Below are 19,930 nucleotides of genomic sequence, written 5' to 3'. Positions count from 1 at the left end.
TATAATATAGACATTTCCCCTAAATTTATATTTTATCATTTTCTATGCATGATATAGGTACTTTCTTAAATATTTTGACTCTTTGAGGTCTATTTTTGAGCATGAACAATTCACGATATGTTTTACTTTTTTTTTTTTAAATATCGATTAAAAAATGTTGGTATTTGGTCAAAAAGTTTGAAAATGTATTATAAGGTTCTTCATAAAGTTTATACTTTAGCTATTTAAAAATATTAGAGATACCTATCTACATGGCTACATACATGATTTTTTTATAAGCTATTAAAGTTTAAATGTTGATAAAACTCGTTAAAATCAGGAATCGGTCAGAATAGTTCAGGCGTGCAGCCGATCAATTAAAGTTGTTCCAAGCAAACGGCTCACGGCTGTATAATTGGTACAATGGTAGGTACCGAAATATCTACAAGCGTGTTCGCAGGATCAGTGGACTTTTGCCCCCCCCCCCCCAAAAAAAAAAATGAATAAATAAATAAAATTATTAAGCCCTGGATCTGCAACAGCGCAGGATAAATTCCCACTCGGGGCAAGGTATAAGAATTACTTATCATCTAATAATAGTTATAGTGATATTGATATTAAAGTACATACAGTTAAAAATTCCCAGGCCTCTTTGACCTCCCCCTTTTAGTTTTCACTTTTTAGTTGCTTTTCACTTAGATATAAAGTATTCAAGAGTGTTCGCCGTTAGGTACTTAGATTTCCATGTTTCCATACATATAAAGAATATTATATTATAAGTAGGTATACCTATACGTATTTCGTGTAAAGTTGTAAATTTATTCACACTTTATTTATCAAGACGACAAGACATGAAGCTGATTTTAATTTTTACACGATTTGTTAAAGTTGGATAAGATTATTAAAGTTATATAATTATAGGTATAGACTGGTAGTGGCGGAGTGGCCCACCGGTAACCAACATTTTTGCCGGTGGCCTAGATTGCTTATAAAAAAAGTGGCCCATCTATAATTCGATTGTTATTTTGTGATGAATTTAATTGTTTGCTTTAATATGTTTTGAGCCTTAATTAGTACGGTAATAAAATCATAGATTGTTTTCTACTCATAAATATCTAAAAAAATATATTGAGAAACTCAATGACTAACGATATTTAGAAGCATGCAATTTAATGTCTAAAGAAAAATGTTGATGGAAATAGATAATAATATAATAATGTCTAATGAACTGCAGGATACTAAAAGTAAACGGTTTTATTTTATATATTGAATAAAAGGACATAATAAAAATTGTAATCATTATTCGTTTGAAAGTTTAAAACAATCAAACGCCGTTATTAAATTGGTTTATTGTTGAAAGCTAAAATCAAATGAAAATAATAACTTTTAGATAAGAATTTCCAAAAAATAAAGAACATAATATTATATTCTACTGAAAAAAAATATTATAGCCTAAAGTAATATAATATTTGTTCATTGGTGTAGAACAAAAATTTAAATTACGTCGATGTTGGTAATTATTTAGTAAAGGTCACATTGAAAAGTGGCCTGAAAATATCGGTTTGCCCGCGGTAAGAATTTTGGAGCCACTCCAACCCTACAGGGTACACCTATAATAGTGGTTATGGTGGTTATTATTGAACTATTTGTAAGAAAAAAAATCTTTATAAAAGCACCGTTAAATAAAAAATAGGTAAGTGAACATAGAAACCAAATACCTATATAAGGTAGAAGTGGCGTGAGACTCAACTATAGTACCTATGTATATACTCTGTTCAAAAATGAGACCGGACCTCGGCGGCCGAGTTGTGCGCATGGGCGTGGCTCTGTTCCGTGGCAGCGCCCAACGCGTCGCCGTAGTGGGGACGGCGTCTGACCACCGCCCGACGAAAACTGGTCGCCGCCGAGGTCCGGTCTCATTTTGAACGGAGTATAATATAGAAAAAAAGCTTATTTTCATGTTTTCTGAGTGTAGGCCGCCAGTGGAAAATTGCCGTCCTAAATAACTAAAATAACAAAAATAACAGAAAACGTATAAGTATAACTTTATAAAATTTACCGCTGTAGGCATATACATATTTTAGTGCCAGCAGGTTGCCTGCATATAAACACAACTGCAGTATAGGTATAGGTATACCATTATAAAATCCGAGACTCAATTCAGACTGCGAACGATTATACAACTTGGGAGTATTGCCCTTATATTGGACAGTTTAAAAATTGTGTTTTTTTTTTAACACAATTCGAATTCGTCGGCCGTGGCGGTTAAATGCACTCGCGTCAAATACTTTGATACTTTGGTCTTATACTCTCATATTTTAATCTCTGCACCTGCACAATATGCAATCGCGTTCACCCCTTCAAAATGGTGTAATCTAATATAAACATTATTATTTGACCGTTGCCTGATTGTCGTCTTGTTGAGTTGTAATAGTTGTGCACTAAAAGCTAATAATAATGGTAACAATATTTTTTAAAAAAACTGATGTTTATTAAATAAATTTCACTTTTAATCCATTAATATCATACACATTTTTTGGTAATTAATTTTTATTACAAGGATTTCTTTATGCTTATTAACTATATTTGATGTCTTTCCTTCAGGTAATAAAATTACCAAACTGCTAGAAAAACTTATCTTGAAACACTAACATAAATTTGACCATGACTAAAAACGTATAATAATATAATATTTACAATATATGGATAAAGTAAAGAACAAAGATAGGTACAGAATTTTCAAAAACGGAAATAATTATAATAAGTATTATAAACGTTTAAAAGTCTTATATCAATTCGCGATTTAACATGAAAATAATATGTATAGGTACATAATATAATAAATTATACAAAGAAAATTTTTAACGGACGACGTTCGCAATTTATATCATCAGTAGGTGGCGTGCGTAGGTATAAGGCTGCGGTATACGTGTCAGTCGTCAGATACGCGCGTACCTAGTCTATAGTAATATAATAATAGTAATAACAGTCATTATTATTACTTTATAATATCACAACATTATTAAATTTAAATATATATATATCACTGATGTGATATGCAATGAAAACGTATTATATGAAAATAAAATGTTTATGACGCGTATACAATATAATTAAAACGTGCAAAAATAACAAAATACAAATACAAATACTGAACAACGAAAAAAAAGAACATGATGCAATATAATAATAATTATCTCGAACATTCGAATACGCACGATCAAACCCATATATATATACAGCGGTCAATGTAGAGTCGTCGGTACACAATTGTCGGCCGTATTATCCACACCGGCCTATTATACGGGGTGATTCATTCGACGTAAGACTACACTCATTATCTGAGAAGACACTAACGTTTTTGGAAATATTTATTTTACACTGTTTTTATCATTGTAATTTTTTTAAGTTTTTTTAGTCTTTAAACGGAAACATACATTTGCAATTTCATATTTCTAAGAAGAATATTATTCGGAGTATTTCGATCCATAAAAATCAAATTTCGGACAAATAGTTAATCGTTTACGAGTACCTATTTACAGTTTAGAAAAGCGGCACAGTTGACCAACATTTCGTGAGGAATTCCGCCTGTAGCAACTCAGTATGTAAACTGTATGTCTAAAATTCAATTTTATACATCAAAGCGCTTAAGTACTCTACAAATAATTCTACTTTGGAATAAGGAATTCACGTTGTCATTAAAAAAAGTAAAACAAAAATAAAATATTGTAAAAAGTATATTTTTTAGGAAAAAAAAATATTTTTCAAAAACGCTAATTGTTTTTAAATAATGAGTGCCTTACTATAAATGGATCAACCGGTATATTGTTATAATATTATATGTTTATAGATTAAAGGTAAGGTAGGTACAGCACACGAAGGGATAAAAAAAATGCGTAATACGCACAATTATAGTCATGCAATGCCGCTTAATATTATATTATAATTTATAATATATAGGACGAAATATTATACTATCGTATATTTTACCCCGGTCCTGTTCTGTATATAGTAATAGAGATCGCGATACTGTCGGTCGTACAATAAGACGTAACACCAATCAGTGGCAAAACACAATAGTTTTAATATCTCGTGCATATCATGGCCACGCGGGTATCTGCACAGCGGAAGACTACGCGAGTCGAGGAAATTCGCGATTCGTGTAGATCGGTCGAGTGAGGATAATCTCGCCGCTGGTCCGACCGATTGTCGCTTCGGAAGGCGTCGTCACCATCGCCGGGACTTCGGTGACAGACGTGAACGTCGAATAGTTTGGCGGGGCCATATTCATTTCCACTTCGTTGCTGATCGACAGAGACGGGTTCAGGGTGCCCTGAAGGAACGCGCCGGGCCGGCTGTAATGAGTAGCGCCGTACTCGGGCGGTGGCTGGCGAAAAACAAACAAAACAAAGATATTATTATAAATAATAAGCAAATAAAACGCGCGATATGTAGGTGGGAAAGTGTCGTATAAGGCTGTACGATATTGTGTAAGTGCGATTTGAAATAATTTATTCTAGGTATATACGTTTTTAAACCCCGAAAGAGTTATATATAAACGGTTAATAGTTGGAAGACGTGTGCGGTGAAAAGCACCTCATCTCGTCACACGGTCATGCCGCGATCGCGCCATCACCGTGTAAATTTGGGCAGCCATGGTATATGTATAAGTATCGATATGGTATTATTATGTATTTAGATAAGCACCGCAATATTATATATAGGTAATGTGATGAAACTCACCTGATTAGTGCAGTCAAAAATAGGAACTTTACGGTCTTTTTCTATGTCGTCGTAACACGGCGGCCTGTTTTGCATTTTCTGCTTGACGAACTCGTTCAGCGAACTGTCACTGGCCACTCTGCTCATCGAATCGCACCTGCAAAAACTGCACCTATAACAATGTCACTAGGTCAAACAGGGGTAAAAAACCCTAAAAAATTAGATCCCAGCAGGGTGGCGCGAGTTTAAAATGGGATATTATGTAAGCCATATAAAGTCCCATATACATTGTCCATCGATACATAGGGGTTTTTAAGTAAACCGAGTCTCCAGTTTAAAAAAGTTAAAGGCAAACCGAGTGCTCGTTTTAAAAAAAGTTTACAATCTGAGTAAACTAAATACATATAGGTTACCTAGTACCAATACGTAGGTAAATTATGTAGGTATTTAATTATTTATAATGCCACAATGGATACAATAACTAAGATTATGACTGTAGATTAATATAATAATATCCATGATTCATGGTTATGTGAAAATAATATTATTATACATAGGTTGGATAGGTACTGTAATGTTATTATTAAGTCAGTAACCATTATAATATAATATTACATATTATTAAAAAGCAAACATTGTTAACAATGTTAACTATTATTTATTTAACTACAACATCATGATGTTTGGAAGTCATAATTTAAATTATTTAAATATATCACTTAATAAAAAAGTAATATCTATATTCGTAATAATTAAAGTAGTTAATATATTTATATGCAAAATCAATTTCTCGATATACACATGGTTTCGTCATTCATAAATCATAGACACAAAATATTAAATAATATAATACTATTTAATATAGAATAATTATTGTCACACAGATTTAAGGAAATTGATATCATTCTTATATCGCATTAGTAATAATATTTTTGCTATAATGTCAATAAATACTTTAAAATATCTCAATTTAAATCAGAATAACACCACTGAAATAAAAAAAAGTAGAATATTTATTTTGGCATTGCTGTAATATCATAAGGATATCACAAAGTGAAACATCTTAATATTTTCATCAACCTAATGTCCTGATATTGTTACGTTGATATAAAAATCATAAATTTGCTGTATATATAGTTTTTGGAACGGCTTTTTACCTGTCGATAGAATAAAAAGTTATTTACTCCAAAAATCAAGTATTTACCTACCTATATGGTCTATAATATAAAGATTGTTGCTATTGCTTTTTTTTTTGTAAAATGTACCTATACCTAGAAGACGCTTTTACAAGTGATTGGTATAGGTATATATATTATATTATATCTGCAGTAGAATCCGCTTATAAAGATCTTCAAGGGACCTATAGAAAATCAGATCGTTATATCCTAATGACGAAAACACACTGCAGCACATGATAATATATATATTACCTATATATAAAACCAACCAAGTACAAGCAGCTGGGGATACCAGCTTTATCCGGGATATTCGCTATATATATTCGGCATCGTGATAAGTGGATTATATACCTACTGTAAATAATTATAAATGACACTATCTTACCTGAACAACGTTTTCTTGATGACCGCGATGAATGTGATGGCGAGGAAGACGAATGCGAACGACACCGAAAGAGTGTTGGCCAGCTGAATGCCCAGCGTCGGCGTGTATCTGCCTCTGTAAACCCCCGAACTGTGTTAAAATGGCACGTGATCAAAATATCAAACAACCACGACGTGTTGCGTATAATATGTGAAACGCTTTTGAAAAGTATTCTATATAGGTATAATATATTAGGTACCTATCTATAACAACCTGTGGCGGGGGTGATCGCGAATCGCGATCTTCGACTTTGGAGAGGTGTATCGTGTATGTATATTCTGACTTTAGTGTAATATTATTCTCCGTCCGGATAATGTTAACGTTAGCCTGTCGATATAGTGGATAATGTTAAAAGTTCTAAATTCGATGCAAGTTTAAATCTTCTAGTGTTTTGTGCAATTAAAAAATGTCACGGCACTATACATGCCGTGCAATTAATAATTAACAAGTAATAACATTTGATAACATTTAAATTATATATTTCTAAGAAAATATTTATAAAATAAAATAAATACCTACTCAATTTAATTTTGAATCATTTGTGCCTTAGTCAAAACTATACAATATAATTTAAGTTATATTTTACTCTTATTATTTAATAATGGCTTTATGAAAATAATTAATAATTATTATTAATTGTTTGTAAATTAAAATAGATAAGGTTTTATCTCATGACTGATGCATTCTTATAACTTTGGTTAAGATATTATCCAAAAATCCTTGGCTAGTATCACATTAACCAGCTAATGTTATCATTATAATATTACCTATATTATTATTAGTCTCATCACTCCCGAGTATCGAGTCTAAAAAACGATTTTTTAAATCGATAATGAGGATTATAGTATCTATAGGCTATACTACATACGGTCATTATTCTATTCTGTGATACGGTATACCCAAACAGCTACGTGTGTGTGCGAATCAACTACGTCACTCATTGTATTACATCTATAAAGGTTTATTTATCTCGATATAATGAATTTATTTTTATATTAATTACAGAGAACTTTATCCTGATATATAATGAGCTAACAGCATTTTTTATGATATACTCTAGTAAACATTGACAACAACTAACCTTAAACAGTTTATTTTTAAACATATTAATTTGTTAATAGTTATTGGAAGTTTTTTAATCGAAACATGTTTTCAAGTAGGTAATTGCGTTATTGAAAAATTGCTATATGTGTAATATATATATCAATGATTTAAACTGTTCGTTCTATAAATATAATACATTAATTGGACGGAGTTGATTAACACAAAATAACAATGCTAGATGAATCAACCTATATAGACTTGTGTTGGACGCGATGATACGTATTTTAATTAAGGATTTCATAATAGTATACATAAAATATTATTATTTTATTTTCATAAAATATCGTCCAATTCGCCTATATAAAATTCCTATAAAAATTGGTGGTATCTCTAATATTATAATGTAACGTTGTCACATATTCGAATACGTCTTATACGTCTTGTCGACAATTTGCTACGATGATAATGTAAATTATCTTCTATTATCGTACTCACAGACATTCTTCGTCCATTCCAGGTCTGCACACGCACAATCCGTTGAAGCAAAACATGGCATCCGGATTTTCACAACATTGTGTCACGGCGCAGCTTTCTTGGAACTCTATATAATATATTTTACATATAACATATTATTATTTTTTGCGTATGGTGCTATGAGTAAGCCCAAGTCCCAAAGGCCTAGTTTGGCGCCTATTTGGCAGAATTTCTAATTGGGCACCCGTAGGTTTCTGCTATGCTCGTTGAGGGGATGGCGGTCTCGCCGTCTAAACAGTTGCCTGCCCAGAGAGCGATTCCACCCATGGCCGGGATTCGAACCGGCGAAGGTGCGTGTTAGAATCGACGTTTGTAGTCCACTCCGTCCTCCACATATTATACAAAGGTAGGTACAATATAACAACAGGTAACAGCGTACTGAATGATGTATTACTATTTACTAATTTGTTGCCTTTTTTATGTTATATTTAAATGAAATTTATTCATAGTATGTTTAGGTAGATAAGTAAATTAAAGAGATGACGCTAGACGGTTAGGTAATTAGTATTTACCCTCCCAAGTATGTCCCAGTGGCATAATATGCTTTCTTAAAATCAAAATCAACGGTTTTGTTTGAAACTACGTGAGAGGATTTAGCTCAATAATTTAATTTAGAATAAAATTGGATTCATCAACAAAGATAAATAAAAAATAATGAAAGAATATTAAAACTCAGATCCAACAATAGGTAGCTAAATTATTAACGTTGAACGTTTATAATATTTATTGAATGTTGGTACTGTAAACAAGTTCAAAATGATTGGTATCCTCTCAGACCTAATCTCCATTAACAAAAATAAATATACTAAATTTAAATTATTTTTAACAATAGATACCTGACTACATAGGCGCAACTAGAGGCCAAACACTGGGGGTGCTAAAATTATGTAGAAAACACAGACCCATGGGGGCTATGCCCCCACACCCCCAAATACCATACTTCAATTTTATAATTACTTTAACCATTCCTAAATGCACTGTAAACACTAATGTAAATCAACAGTAATATACCTGATAAATATATAAGGTACCTATATCATATTATTTAGGAGATAAAAATAGTAACGTGGTAGTGTTAATGGATAAAAAAATAATGTGGTCAAGTGGGGTACCACTTTGCTGTACAGTAGTTGTTGAGCATGTCGTTTTAATAGATGTGTTATATTTTAATTAAATTTGAAAAATTTTCTCATGGCTATAAATAGTTCATAAAGAGTAAAACTTTTGTTTTAGAATTTAAGAGAAAATGCTAATATAATTCATATTTGGTGTACATTTCAAGAGTCTATGGTTATTCATTTTGAAAATACATCAAAATCTAAAAAATCGATTAATGGGAATTAAATTTACTGCTGTATATTGAATATCGTAACAATTATAAGTTCAAACACTCATAAAAAGTTAATGTTCCGTTTAAGTGTAAGTACGGTTTATTTTATAGGTAGAAAAACTTATGTGATATCTTTATTAACATTTTTAATCTTAGTCTATGAAAAGAAAATATTTTATGAATTTCTAACTGAAAAATAATTAAAAATTTTTCATAGTTATAAATAGCTCAAAAAGAGTCAAAATCATTTTAACATTTTACCATCATGTAAGGAAAATTTTAATTTTTACATTTGGTAAAATTTTAAGTATCTAGGGTTAGGTATTCGTTTTTAAATTACAACAAAATATCAAAAATCGATAGATGAAAATTCGTTAATTTACTGATGAAAATTGAAAATTCAATGATGTACAAATTTTAAATTCAAACGCTCATAAGAAATTTATGTTACTTTTCAGTAAACTTTTTTTTTGTTTAAGGTAGGACCCAATTGTGAGGAGTCTTCTATCAAAATTTATAATGTTAGCTATGCAAGGAAAAGCTTTTATAAATTTCTAACTGAAAAAATGTTCGAAAATTTTCCAAATTTTAATGAATTCTAAGTTCTAATATTTGATATACCTATAATCATTACAAACAATAATTTGGGTTTCTGCTAAAAACGAAGAAATAAAAATAAAAACCTTACGTAAAGCTAAAAAATTTTTTTCAAATGATTTTTCAATTGTTGGTGTTTTTGAACTGGGGGTGCTATATTGTTAGGGGGTGCTTCAGGACCCCAAAGCACCCCCTAGTTGCGCCTATACGGCTGACTATAATCTATTAGAAAATTATAATTTAGTGGCATAAATCCAAAAATAAGATTTAAACAATTTAAAAATTCCGCTTATATGCACGGGGACATATTATATATAAGACTTACGCGAACATAGGCGACAGTAGGCCGTCTCGGAAGTCTTGTTGAACACTTGATAGAAACTCTCGTCGCACTTACACATGTGATTCTCACACCTGGTGAAACCGAATGCGGCCGGGCATTGCAAGCTGTCGTTGCAGTGGTATACGAGTGGTAATTCCGTTAACACCAAACGAAATAAATTTGACGGTTCGCGTGATTCGTCTGCCACCGCTGCAAAATATAATTATATTTTAATACGATATAATTAATAATTAGTACCTATATACCCTGAAATCTGAATACATAATAATATAATATTATGTCTGACGTGTACCTTTATGGCATAGACGTAATATTATAAAGAAATGGACTGACGGACAATAACAGAGAGAAAGGACCGGGGGCCAGCATTGTTGGAAAAAGAAAGCATATAATACAACAATTTATTAGTGCCAGGGCTGGCGGAATTTTAAATTTGTATAACGGTATCAACGGCATACCTACAGTATTTAGTATTTTCGGTGAATCTATAGAACAACCATTTCGATCCAGAAATATTTTTTAATACCGAGGGAAAGTTTTTACACAAATAAAAAGGGCCATAGATATAAGATAGATAAATCTACGTACAATTGTGTATGTTGTGTTATAAATGTATAACATAGATAATGTTAGTGTGATTTGACTTATTATTGTAAAAACTTGAAGGTAAAAACATTATCTGTGTATGGATGAGTTATGAATATGTGTAACATATTATTATAAATTATAATTAAAAATATTTACAATTCATTTAAAAATTAAAATATAGTAAAAAAAATATAGAAACACAGATAATAATGTTTAGTGTTTAGTCATGTTTACTCATATATTAAGTTTTGATAATAGGTCAATTTACTCTAACCTTAAACCTGACATCATAAAATTAAACGTAAATTGTCTGTGTTGTACGTTTGTAAGAACGTGATTACAAGTGCGGTTGAGACGTGCTCAAGAATAAGGATATGGATATCCAATGTAAGAGGCAACAATCGCGGGGCGTGGATAATATACCTACTTGCCAATAGTGGTTTAAAAGTAGTCTAGTAAATATACTTTTAATATTGTATTTAAACACAGATACAAATACATCCATTCAGAAAGTATTTAAGAACAAATACAAATACTTTTTTCATTTTACTTAATACAAGTCGGTAGTCGGTTTGCAAAATTAATTTTGTTATTACTAATTTAAAATAGTGTTATGTTACATTCAACTAGGTATTATTAGAACTCTTATATATATATATACTTCCTTCTTAAATTTATACTGAAAAATGAAAATAAATAAAACTTGTTTTATAATAATTTTGAAATACTTCATTAATTATCGTTTTGAATTTTTAAAGTATTTACATAAAATTATTGGAATTTCAAACACAAATACGTCCAATACCTACAGTTTTTAATATACTTTCCAAATACTTGAAATACTTGATTCAAAAATTATTTTAAAAGTATTCTATAAACTACCTACATAAGTATTTAAATATAATGGCTCAAATAGTCAAATACTTTACAAGGCTGTTTAAAAGTATTATATTTAGTTAGAGTTCTAAAATTTCATGAAATTTATTTTTCCATTCATATTAATGAAAGATAAAAAAATAAACTGCACCTATAGTTAAGTGTTAATGAATAATATTATAGAAATATTTCTTATATAGTACCTTCAGGCTTCAGTATACAAATTACATAATAATTAACTATTTTGTATATATATTATACCTATATAAAATAGTTAATTATTATGTAATTTGTATACTGAAGGTACTATATAAGAAATATATGTATATTTTCTTTATATTATCATGATCTGAAATTAAATATTAATAATCACTAATCATGTATGAAATCAATATGACCATCTAGTGATGATTTTATAAAACATACCAAAAAACAGTTTAAAAAAATATATTTTTCAATATTTCAAGAAAGGTTAAAGGTTCAAGATTAAAATGTTTCAAAGTGAAAATGTCGTGTGAAATATTTCATACTCAAAGTCATAACCCTATATTTAGTTCATGCTTGATGCAAGTATGCAACTATGAACTAGGACTAAAACTCAAAAATATTTGGGGTGACTAGTGACTACAAATTATAGAATGAAAGTAATAAAGTAGAACTGTAAATTTAATATACTCATATATGAAGCATGCCTACCACCCATAATAATTGTATACTTCGTAAACTCTTATTAGAAAATACGATATTAAAAAAAATTAAAATTGGTAAAACCTGTCGGCTGTCGCCCATCCACAAGGGTATAAAAAAAACTCAAGGAAGTGGAGTTCGTGATCCACCGCGGTTTTTATTATTATGATTACTATATATAAGAAATTAAAATTATACATTGCTATGTTCATCAAACCACCACCCCCCCCCCCCACCACGGCTACAAGTGGCGTAATTTTGGTTTTATTTTTTAATACGCCACTATTATTATTATGTATTCCACACAAACTCTGTCTAGAATTTATTCATTTTCAGACCAACCAATTTAAGAACTGGGCCAAATCACATTAATATTGGATTTTAATTTTTAAATACCACGCTGCAAATGTATACCTTGCGCAGTCCAAACAAATTATTCTTTAAAACATTTCAAGAAATAATACGAGCCCACAAATTGGGATACCCATATATCTTACACTACCTACAGGTATAATGTACTTAATATGTATGCGTATCAATTGATTATGCGGCGCGTTTTTCTGAATCATAATCGTATCGGATTAACGGTGTAACACCGCAGTTAAGTATTTGCTTATTGTTGCATAATAAATATTAAATACACAGAAAGTTATCGACACGCAGTACGGGGGTTAGTGAACTGTTGCAGCAGTAGTACACTAGTACCTACACATTATACACCAATTTAACATAATATTAGGTAGGTATTATAATCATTCGTATGCGCCCGAAAAAAAAGCGCGATGGCACTTGTGCACAGCGTTCACACGTGCGTTATTAAATACGCGCAACAGGTAAACGCGTTCGGTTCAAGGTCTGAAATCTTCAAACTAGGATATTATATTACCTACGTATATTATATAGGCAGGTACTCTGCTCTGTAAGCCCATTCGTTTAACGCACGTCATTATATAGAGACTAATTATAATTTATAACACTCTCGGGATGCATATTAACTGTATATAATTATCTGCAGCTCGGTGACGTTTGACGAACTTCACCGAGGCCGCATAAGCTGAACTTGATAAACGTCCATTATTCGGAGTGCTGATGAAACCTCGCTGCCCTATTTTTTCACAAGGTTTATTATCCGCGCGAAAAAGACGGTACACTTTATGACAAAAAAAAAAAAAAAATCATAATTAACCGATTGAACAGTCGGGAGCGTTTAGGTATAGATCGTAAAACCTATTAGCTTATACATAATATACATTAATTTAATAATACATATATTTATAATATGGGTGCAATAGAAAATGTCGATCTTAAAAATTTTTTTACGACTGGCGAACGACTGAATGGGTTAGTTTATTAGTTTAAATAACAATAATACAATATTGAACAATGCGCAAAAAAATCGTCTTACCGATTTCGTCGTCGTCGGGCGATTTCGACTGCTGCTCCGATGTGGCGAACATAGCAAACGTCAGGACCATCGCAAAGATCATAATCATCAGCGGTGTCGTCGGCATGATAGTAAAAAAAAGCTAAATAATAATATAATAACGGCGCGTGTCGAAAAATAAATAAATCACATTACACCGTCGGATGGCCCAACACTCGGACATGCGTGCGCGTTTACGTCGGGCGGCCAGAGCGCGACCTGTTGCTCACGATGTGGGTAACTGCACTATATATAATATTCAAAACTCGTACCTACGACGGAACTCTCGTAGTCGAGTGGTGTAGCTATAATATACGATGAGTATTTAATATAATAATATAATCGAGATAATATTATTATTTATTAAATACACACGACGTCTACGCGCGGTGCACATGTGTGATGTGTACAATAATTATTTTGCTGCTCTCTATATATTATAATAATAATAATATTCGGAGACGACTGACGAGGAGGAAGGAAAAAGTCATAATTGGTCTATAACCGAGATAATAAAAGCCGAAGAGCTCCGAACGATGATGATTACATACATAATATAATATGAACACATAAGTTTATGTTTGATATATTATGCATTGGCATTAGCACACAATAAAAAACAAACAATTATAACGACCTGTTACAAAAGGTTTTTGTCCGTTTGATAAGTATGTTGTATATAGTATAATACGTATTATAGTATTTTACTGCGGCACAATGATAATTCATATTATACCTACTTAATATATATAATAATAATAATATTATAACACGACGTGTGCTGTTTGTGTGTATTAAGTTATTATTATTATGTAAACACTAAATGCACACCGGTACCACGTCCGAGTAAAACACACTTTGCGAATCCGAAAATGGTACAATATAATATTATAAATTTTATAATAGGTTACATTGAAACGTCTGAAATCACTTTGTATAAAATATCATAATAATATATGATATTACGTTACAACATGAGTTTCTGGACGTAATCGTTATTTAATGTTAAAGCTTTTTTTTTTTTTAAATTATTTATTTGTTTATTTATTCGTGTCGTTTGAACATTAGGTAGTCAATATTATTTACAGCGTGTTTCGTATATAATATATAATAAAGTGTAGAATTTTTTTCGTAATTGTTTCCTAATTACTTAGAAAATTCCAAATGTTGATTTATATTTTCAATTGGTCAAGGCAACCAGGGCTTTGACGACGTCTCCGTGACATTCTCTTAACGTCCTCTCAGCCAGCGTTTTCGATATTTCCATTTCTCGTATCTGTGAACAAATATATAATTTTATCACTCATAATAATAATATGGTATGTTATAATTACACAAATTATACATTATTTAAAATTATTATTATTATTGTTGTTGTTGTTGTTGTTATTGTGCGCGATTCACAATAATTAATAATTAACCCGTCGGTAATCTGATGGGATCTAGATGCCGACGTCAATGTGGCTAATAGCTATAATACTCTAATAGCCTATGAGTAACGGAGAGAAACAATGTAAATAACCCGATACGATTCAGTACGAAACGCATGCGCTGTGCACCGTGAGATCATAAAAGTATTAAAAAACGACTTAATGTCTTAATGTACGAACTATAATACATTAATACTATGATAATAATATGTTAAATACCGTTTTTTTCCTATAGCGATTTACGATAATAATAATTTATACTTCTTTAATATACCAATAAATTATAGTTAGGTAACTATAAGCTATACCTAGTTACAACAGTTTTATACGACGGATTAACATAATTTTGATTAAAGTGGATTTTTGTATAGAACAGAGATTATTATTAAGCACAAAATCCCGAAAATGTACTCTATGCGACTAAGCCTATGATGGTACATCGGGATGACGGAGCATTAAATAAATAAATAATTTTATAATAGATTTTTATTCAAAAAAATTAGAATACATTATGTTTATGAATTCATATAAGCTAAGCTATTTTAACTAAAGTCTAATACACGATCGTTTTATGTTTAATTGTAATATTTGACAACAAAGCCAAGGTTCGGAGAATAGTAAAATATATTGTATTCACACAGTATATTTTTATTGTTTTTGAATTAAAAAAATCATATACCTACCCATTTAATATTAAAACAAATATTAAGAAAACAAAAAGTTATATTTTCGTAAACAATAACAAAATAATAACTTATACAACTGATGATTCAATTTATAATTTAGTGGTATTTACCAACCATATTTTAATCGTGTGAAATTTTGTAAAAAGGCCTAGTTTGTTTAATAGAATTTAAATGATGTTATACTAAATAATCTAATCACAATTGGTTGAATTATCTAGTTATTATTATGAGTCAGAGAATAACTAGTGTTATATGCATTAGTTAGTATTAACTTTTAGTGTTTCAATTATTTAATTGCATATTCAAAAAAATTCTAATGATTATTACGAAGATAAAATATAAGTAATATAACATTCCAATTTTTTTCCAGACATAAGATTTTAAAATATAATTTATAAGAATAATGAACACATAAATATAAAACACTAATTTGTAAAATCTCATAATTCTATCAGAAATGAACATTAGATGACTTAAGCAAATACTACTCAAAGATTTTTATCATGAGTCATCATATCTTGAAATTTGAATCATGATCATGCATTTGAGGTTTGGGCGTTCAGCTGCTACTTATATATTTTCATTAGTGTTTTAATAAGCCCTAAAGTACTTACACGTTTTTATCATTTTATCTATATTGAATTTTAGTAATCTAAATTAAACTTTAAAATATCTTCTAATATTAGGCTTATATGGCATTAAACAGGAAATAATAAATTCGCAAAAATACCAATTCTATAAATTCATATGATTGATAAAATTAAATTTGATAGTTTAATCTAGGCATAGTTAAATAGTAATTAAATTTACATAATACAGTGAAACCTCGATAACTCAAACGTCTATAAGTCAAATTGTCGATAACTCAAAGGAATATCTTCACTCCTACATTTCAATAAGTACACAATATTTTCTATAACTCAAATTTTCAAAACTCAAATCTTTTTTGCCCCAACCGATTCGAGTTATTGAGGTCTGTATTATACAGAAATATTCTAATAAAAATTTAACAACCAACAATTAAATTCATCAATAAAATAATAATTATAGTCTAATTATTATTAAAGGAGCATAATAATAATAATTTATAATATTTTAGATATCTTTAAATACAACTTAATAAATTATTATAATTATAAATTGATACATTTTGTTCAACATAGTATTACTAAATAAAAATTAAAGAAAACATTGGTAAAAAGAAAATTGTTGTTAGTTATAGATATTACTTTATTAGGTAGCTACAACTGTTAATTATTTAAAGAAATATTTAAATATTTGATTTTAGATCTGACATGGTAGATTGTAGATTATAAACGGTTTACAATACAAAGAAATGTTAATATAATATATGTATATTGTATTCTAGAAGAAAACTTATATTATAATTTATGTTTAATTTTACTTTATTTTACTATTGATATATTTTTTTGATTATCATAATTTAAAAACACCCTTGCAGCAATGACCATTGAAATTAAAAATTTAATTTTTATATAAAGTAGTCTCATACGGTTTTCCATAACAAATAAAATATTGATTATTTGTTTTTATCAATAGTTTAAATGCTTTTCAATAAAAATTAATAGGATGTCGTACAAGAATGTGTCAACTCCATCTTACTCACCCATATTCTAATTATTATACTAAATGAAAATATAATTTTCTAATATTTAAACTCCCAATAATGATAAGGATAAAATATTTTTTTGTTCTTCCCCCACAAAAAAAATTAGTAAATGTATTTCAATGAAACTCCCTTGGTCGTGAGCACACCGTAAAATGCCTTACAAAGTGTATCTATACCCTATGGAGATGGCCACAATATGTGTTATATTGTGTTTCGTACTTAAAGTGTATTTGTCACAGAATTTTGTAAATATAATAACAATTTAATTCTATCAATTTTTTATTGGTTTTTTGTGCTTCTTAAAAATCCATCCATTTTTATGGTCCATATCCTGTATTTTTTTAAATAACTAGGGATAATAACTGGTACCTTCTTAAAAAGGAAAAAAATTATTAGTTGACTGACAAGTTCATTTTTAAATGTAAAACATGTTTGATGTTAAAGCGCTCGGTGCCGATGCCATTTTGTCCTCAAAAATACACTCTGCGAGAATAACGATACCGCCTTGTAGAATCAACCAAATTTCATAATTTTTTTTTTAATTGCTAAAGAGAAATATTCTACAGCCTGCATCGATCTCTGTTTTTCAATATTTTATAAACTCAAACTTTATAAAATGTCTAAAAAAATACAAGATAAAAAGCATTTTTTTACAAATTTTTTAATACAATTATTTGAAATAAATAAACAAAATCGGAGATTGATGCGGCTGTAGGAAGTCTTCTTCTTTCAGATAAAAAAATAGTCATCAAAATCTGACAATTCTACAAAGCTTGAGAGTTATTCCCGTAGTCATTTTTTTGATATAATACACCCTATCAACCCTCCCTAAATAGGTATTGGGTAGTAAATTAGTGGAAAAGTCTTATAATTGAGGTGGCAACTAAAATATAAAATTTAATTTTCAAATTTTATAGAATTGTGGAAAATTAGAAAAACTGGCACCGGGACCCTTAAGATGAATAATAATATGAACCATAGTATACAAACCATTTTATACTAATATTATAAAGAGTAAACATTTAATGTTTGTAACAAATAAACTTAAAAACTACTGGATCAATTTCAAAAATTCTTTCACCATCAGAATGCTACATTATTCTTGAGTAACAAGGCTTATTTAAAAAGGGTAAATTAGAGGTTTAACCAGGGAGGTTTTGTAAAATAGTGATTTTGAGATTTATGATGGAAATGTTTGTTTGTAAATGGTTGCTATCGATTTTAATAATAATAATTATTAAAACGATATACCTGTTGGTGCAGTGGCACTTCTATGTATTTTAGGTAGCTATAGGTATCAGTGCGGCTCATATGCTTATAATAATCAGTGTACCAGATACGCCAACACTTAGATATTAGTTATAGTAAAAGTTACAGTTATATTTAGTGTTGAACAATCAACATTTTTTTAATAATTGACATTTATTATGGACAAAAAAGTGTGTGGGATCAGCTACATTATAATAAATCAGAAGAAATATGTCATATAAATTGTTTACAGATATATTTAAAAAATACAAATCTTTGGCCTGGACAACGTTGGGCAGGACAGCTAGTATTAAATAAATACGATAAAATACTACCATGAAGTATTAGAATATAATATATAAAAAGAAACAGAAAATGTCAAAATTATTTTTCTGTTAGCAATTATGTTGAAATACTGTGATAATATGCTAAAAAATATAGTATCTCCCACTCTTTAACCAAATGAACATAATATTATTAACTTACAATCAGTTCAACATCAGACTTTTTTATGGAGACCTTTTGCAATTCTTTTTCTTTTGCTATTTTGTCTGCCGCTTCTTTTAACCTCCTGTCACCAATGATGGTCATTGCCTATTCAACAGATAATATAATATATTGATATCGCTCGTGTTGTACTAGCAATGTAATAATTACTCCAGATATGTCATCGGTCGATATGACTTCTTTTTCTTCCGCATAGTCGGTCACTTTTTCTAAATCCGCTGCTCCGCTGTCATATTTCACAGTTTTCTTAGCATTCACATCATCTACATTTTCGGTTTGTTCATCGGTACCGCCGACACCGTTCACCGCTGGTTCTTCTGACATAATACTGCCGTTTAGTAACTAACAAATTTTAAACGTCAATTTGTTAGTTTTAATAGATTAAATCGAAAAAATGAAAAATATGTTTTTAAATTTAAATATTTAAGATTTTATTATTTTAATTTTTAATGCAGCACGAGAAGTCATGAAGAAAGCATGATAATGTGATAACTGATAAGCATTATCATAACCGTTGACTATCGTCCGCCCGCCAATCACATTAATCCCGGCTCTTCCAATACATGAAGTTAGTGACAATATCCTGAAACTACGCTAGTATCACGATTGAAACTACAAACGGCGGCAATAATAAATTGGTCCACAGAAAAAAATAACAAATTTTACTATAAGTCATCGTCATGGTACATTGGAATATCTAGTAA

At 29.9% G+C, this 19,930-nt stretch overlaps 2 protein-coding genes across 5 annotated transcripts; both read right to left on the bottom strand.

Moving 5' to 3' along the window:
* Window positions 1–2,467: 2,467 nt before the first annotated feature.
* On the bottom strand, window positions 2,468–14,146 carry LOC100167075 (uncharacterized). 4 transcript variants are annotated; one of them, XM_008185966.3, is made up of 6 exons: window positions 13,708–14,146; window positions 10,134–10,340; window positions 7,843–7,948; window positions 6,265–6,393; window positions 4,723–4,858; window positions 2,468–4,366 (listed from the first exon to the last, which is right to left on the bottom strand). In XM_008185966.3, the coding sequence occupies exons 1-6, from the start codon at window positions 13,811–13,813 to the stop codon at window positions 4,112–4,114; spliced, it is 939 nt and encodes a 312-aa protein (XP_008184188.1). In that variant the 5' UTR covers window positions 13,814–14,146; the 3' UTR covers window positions 2,468–4,111.
* A 666-nt stretch (window positions 14,147–14,812) lies between these two features.
* On the bottom strand, window positions 14,813–19,715 carry LOC100160256 (huntingtin-interacting protein K). Its single transcript, XM_001949400.5, has 3 exons — window positions 19,377–19,715; window positions 19,206–19,313; window positions 14,813–15,001 (listed from the first exon to the last, which is right to left on the bottom strand). Exons 1-3 carry the CDS (start codon window positions 19,548–19,550, stop codon window positions 14,906–14,908), a joined length of 378 nt encoding a protein of 125 aa, XP_001949435.1. The 5' UTR covers window positions 19,551–19,715; the 3' UTR covers window positions 14,813–14,905.
* Window positions 19,716–19,930: the final 215 nt, after the last annotated feature.

The sequence above is a fragment of the Acyrthosiphon pisum genome, chromosome A1 (assembly GCF_005508785.2).
Source record: "Acyrthosiphon pisum isolate AL4f chromosome A1, pea_aphid_22Mar2018_4r6ur, whole genome shotgun sequence".
NCBI classification, from domain to species: Eukaryota; Metazoa; Arthropoda; class Insecta; order Hemiptera; family Aphididae; genus Acyrthosiphon; species Acyrthosiphon pisum.
This window is presented reverse-complemented; position numbering and strand designations above follow the sequence as displayed.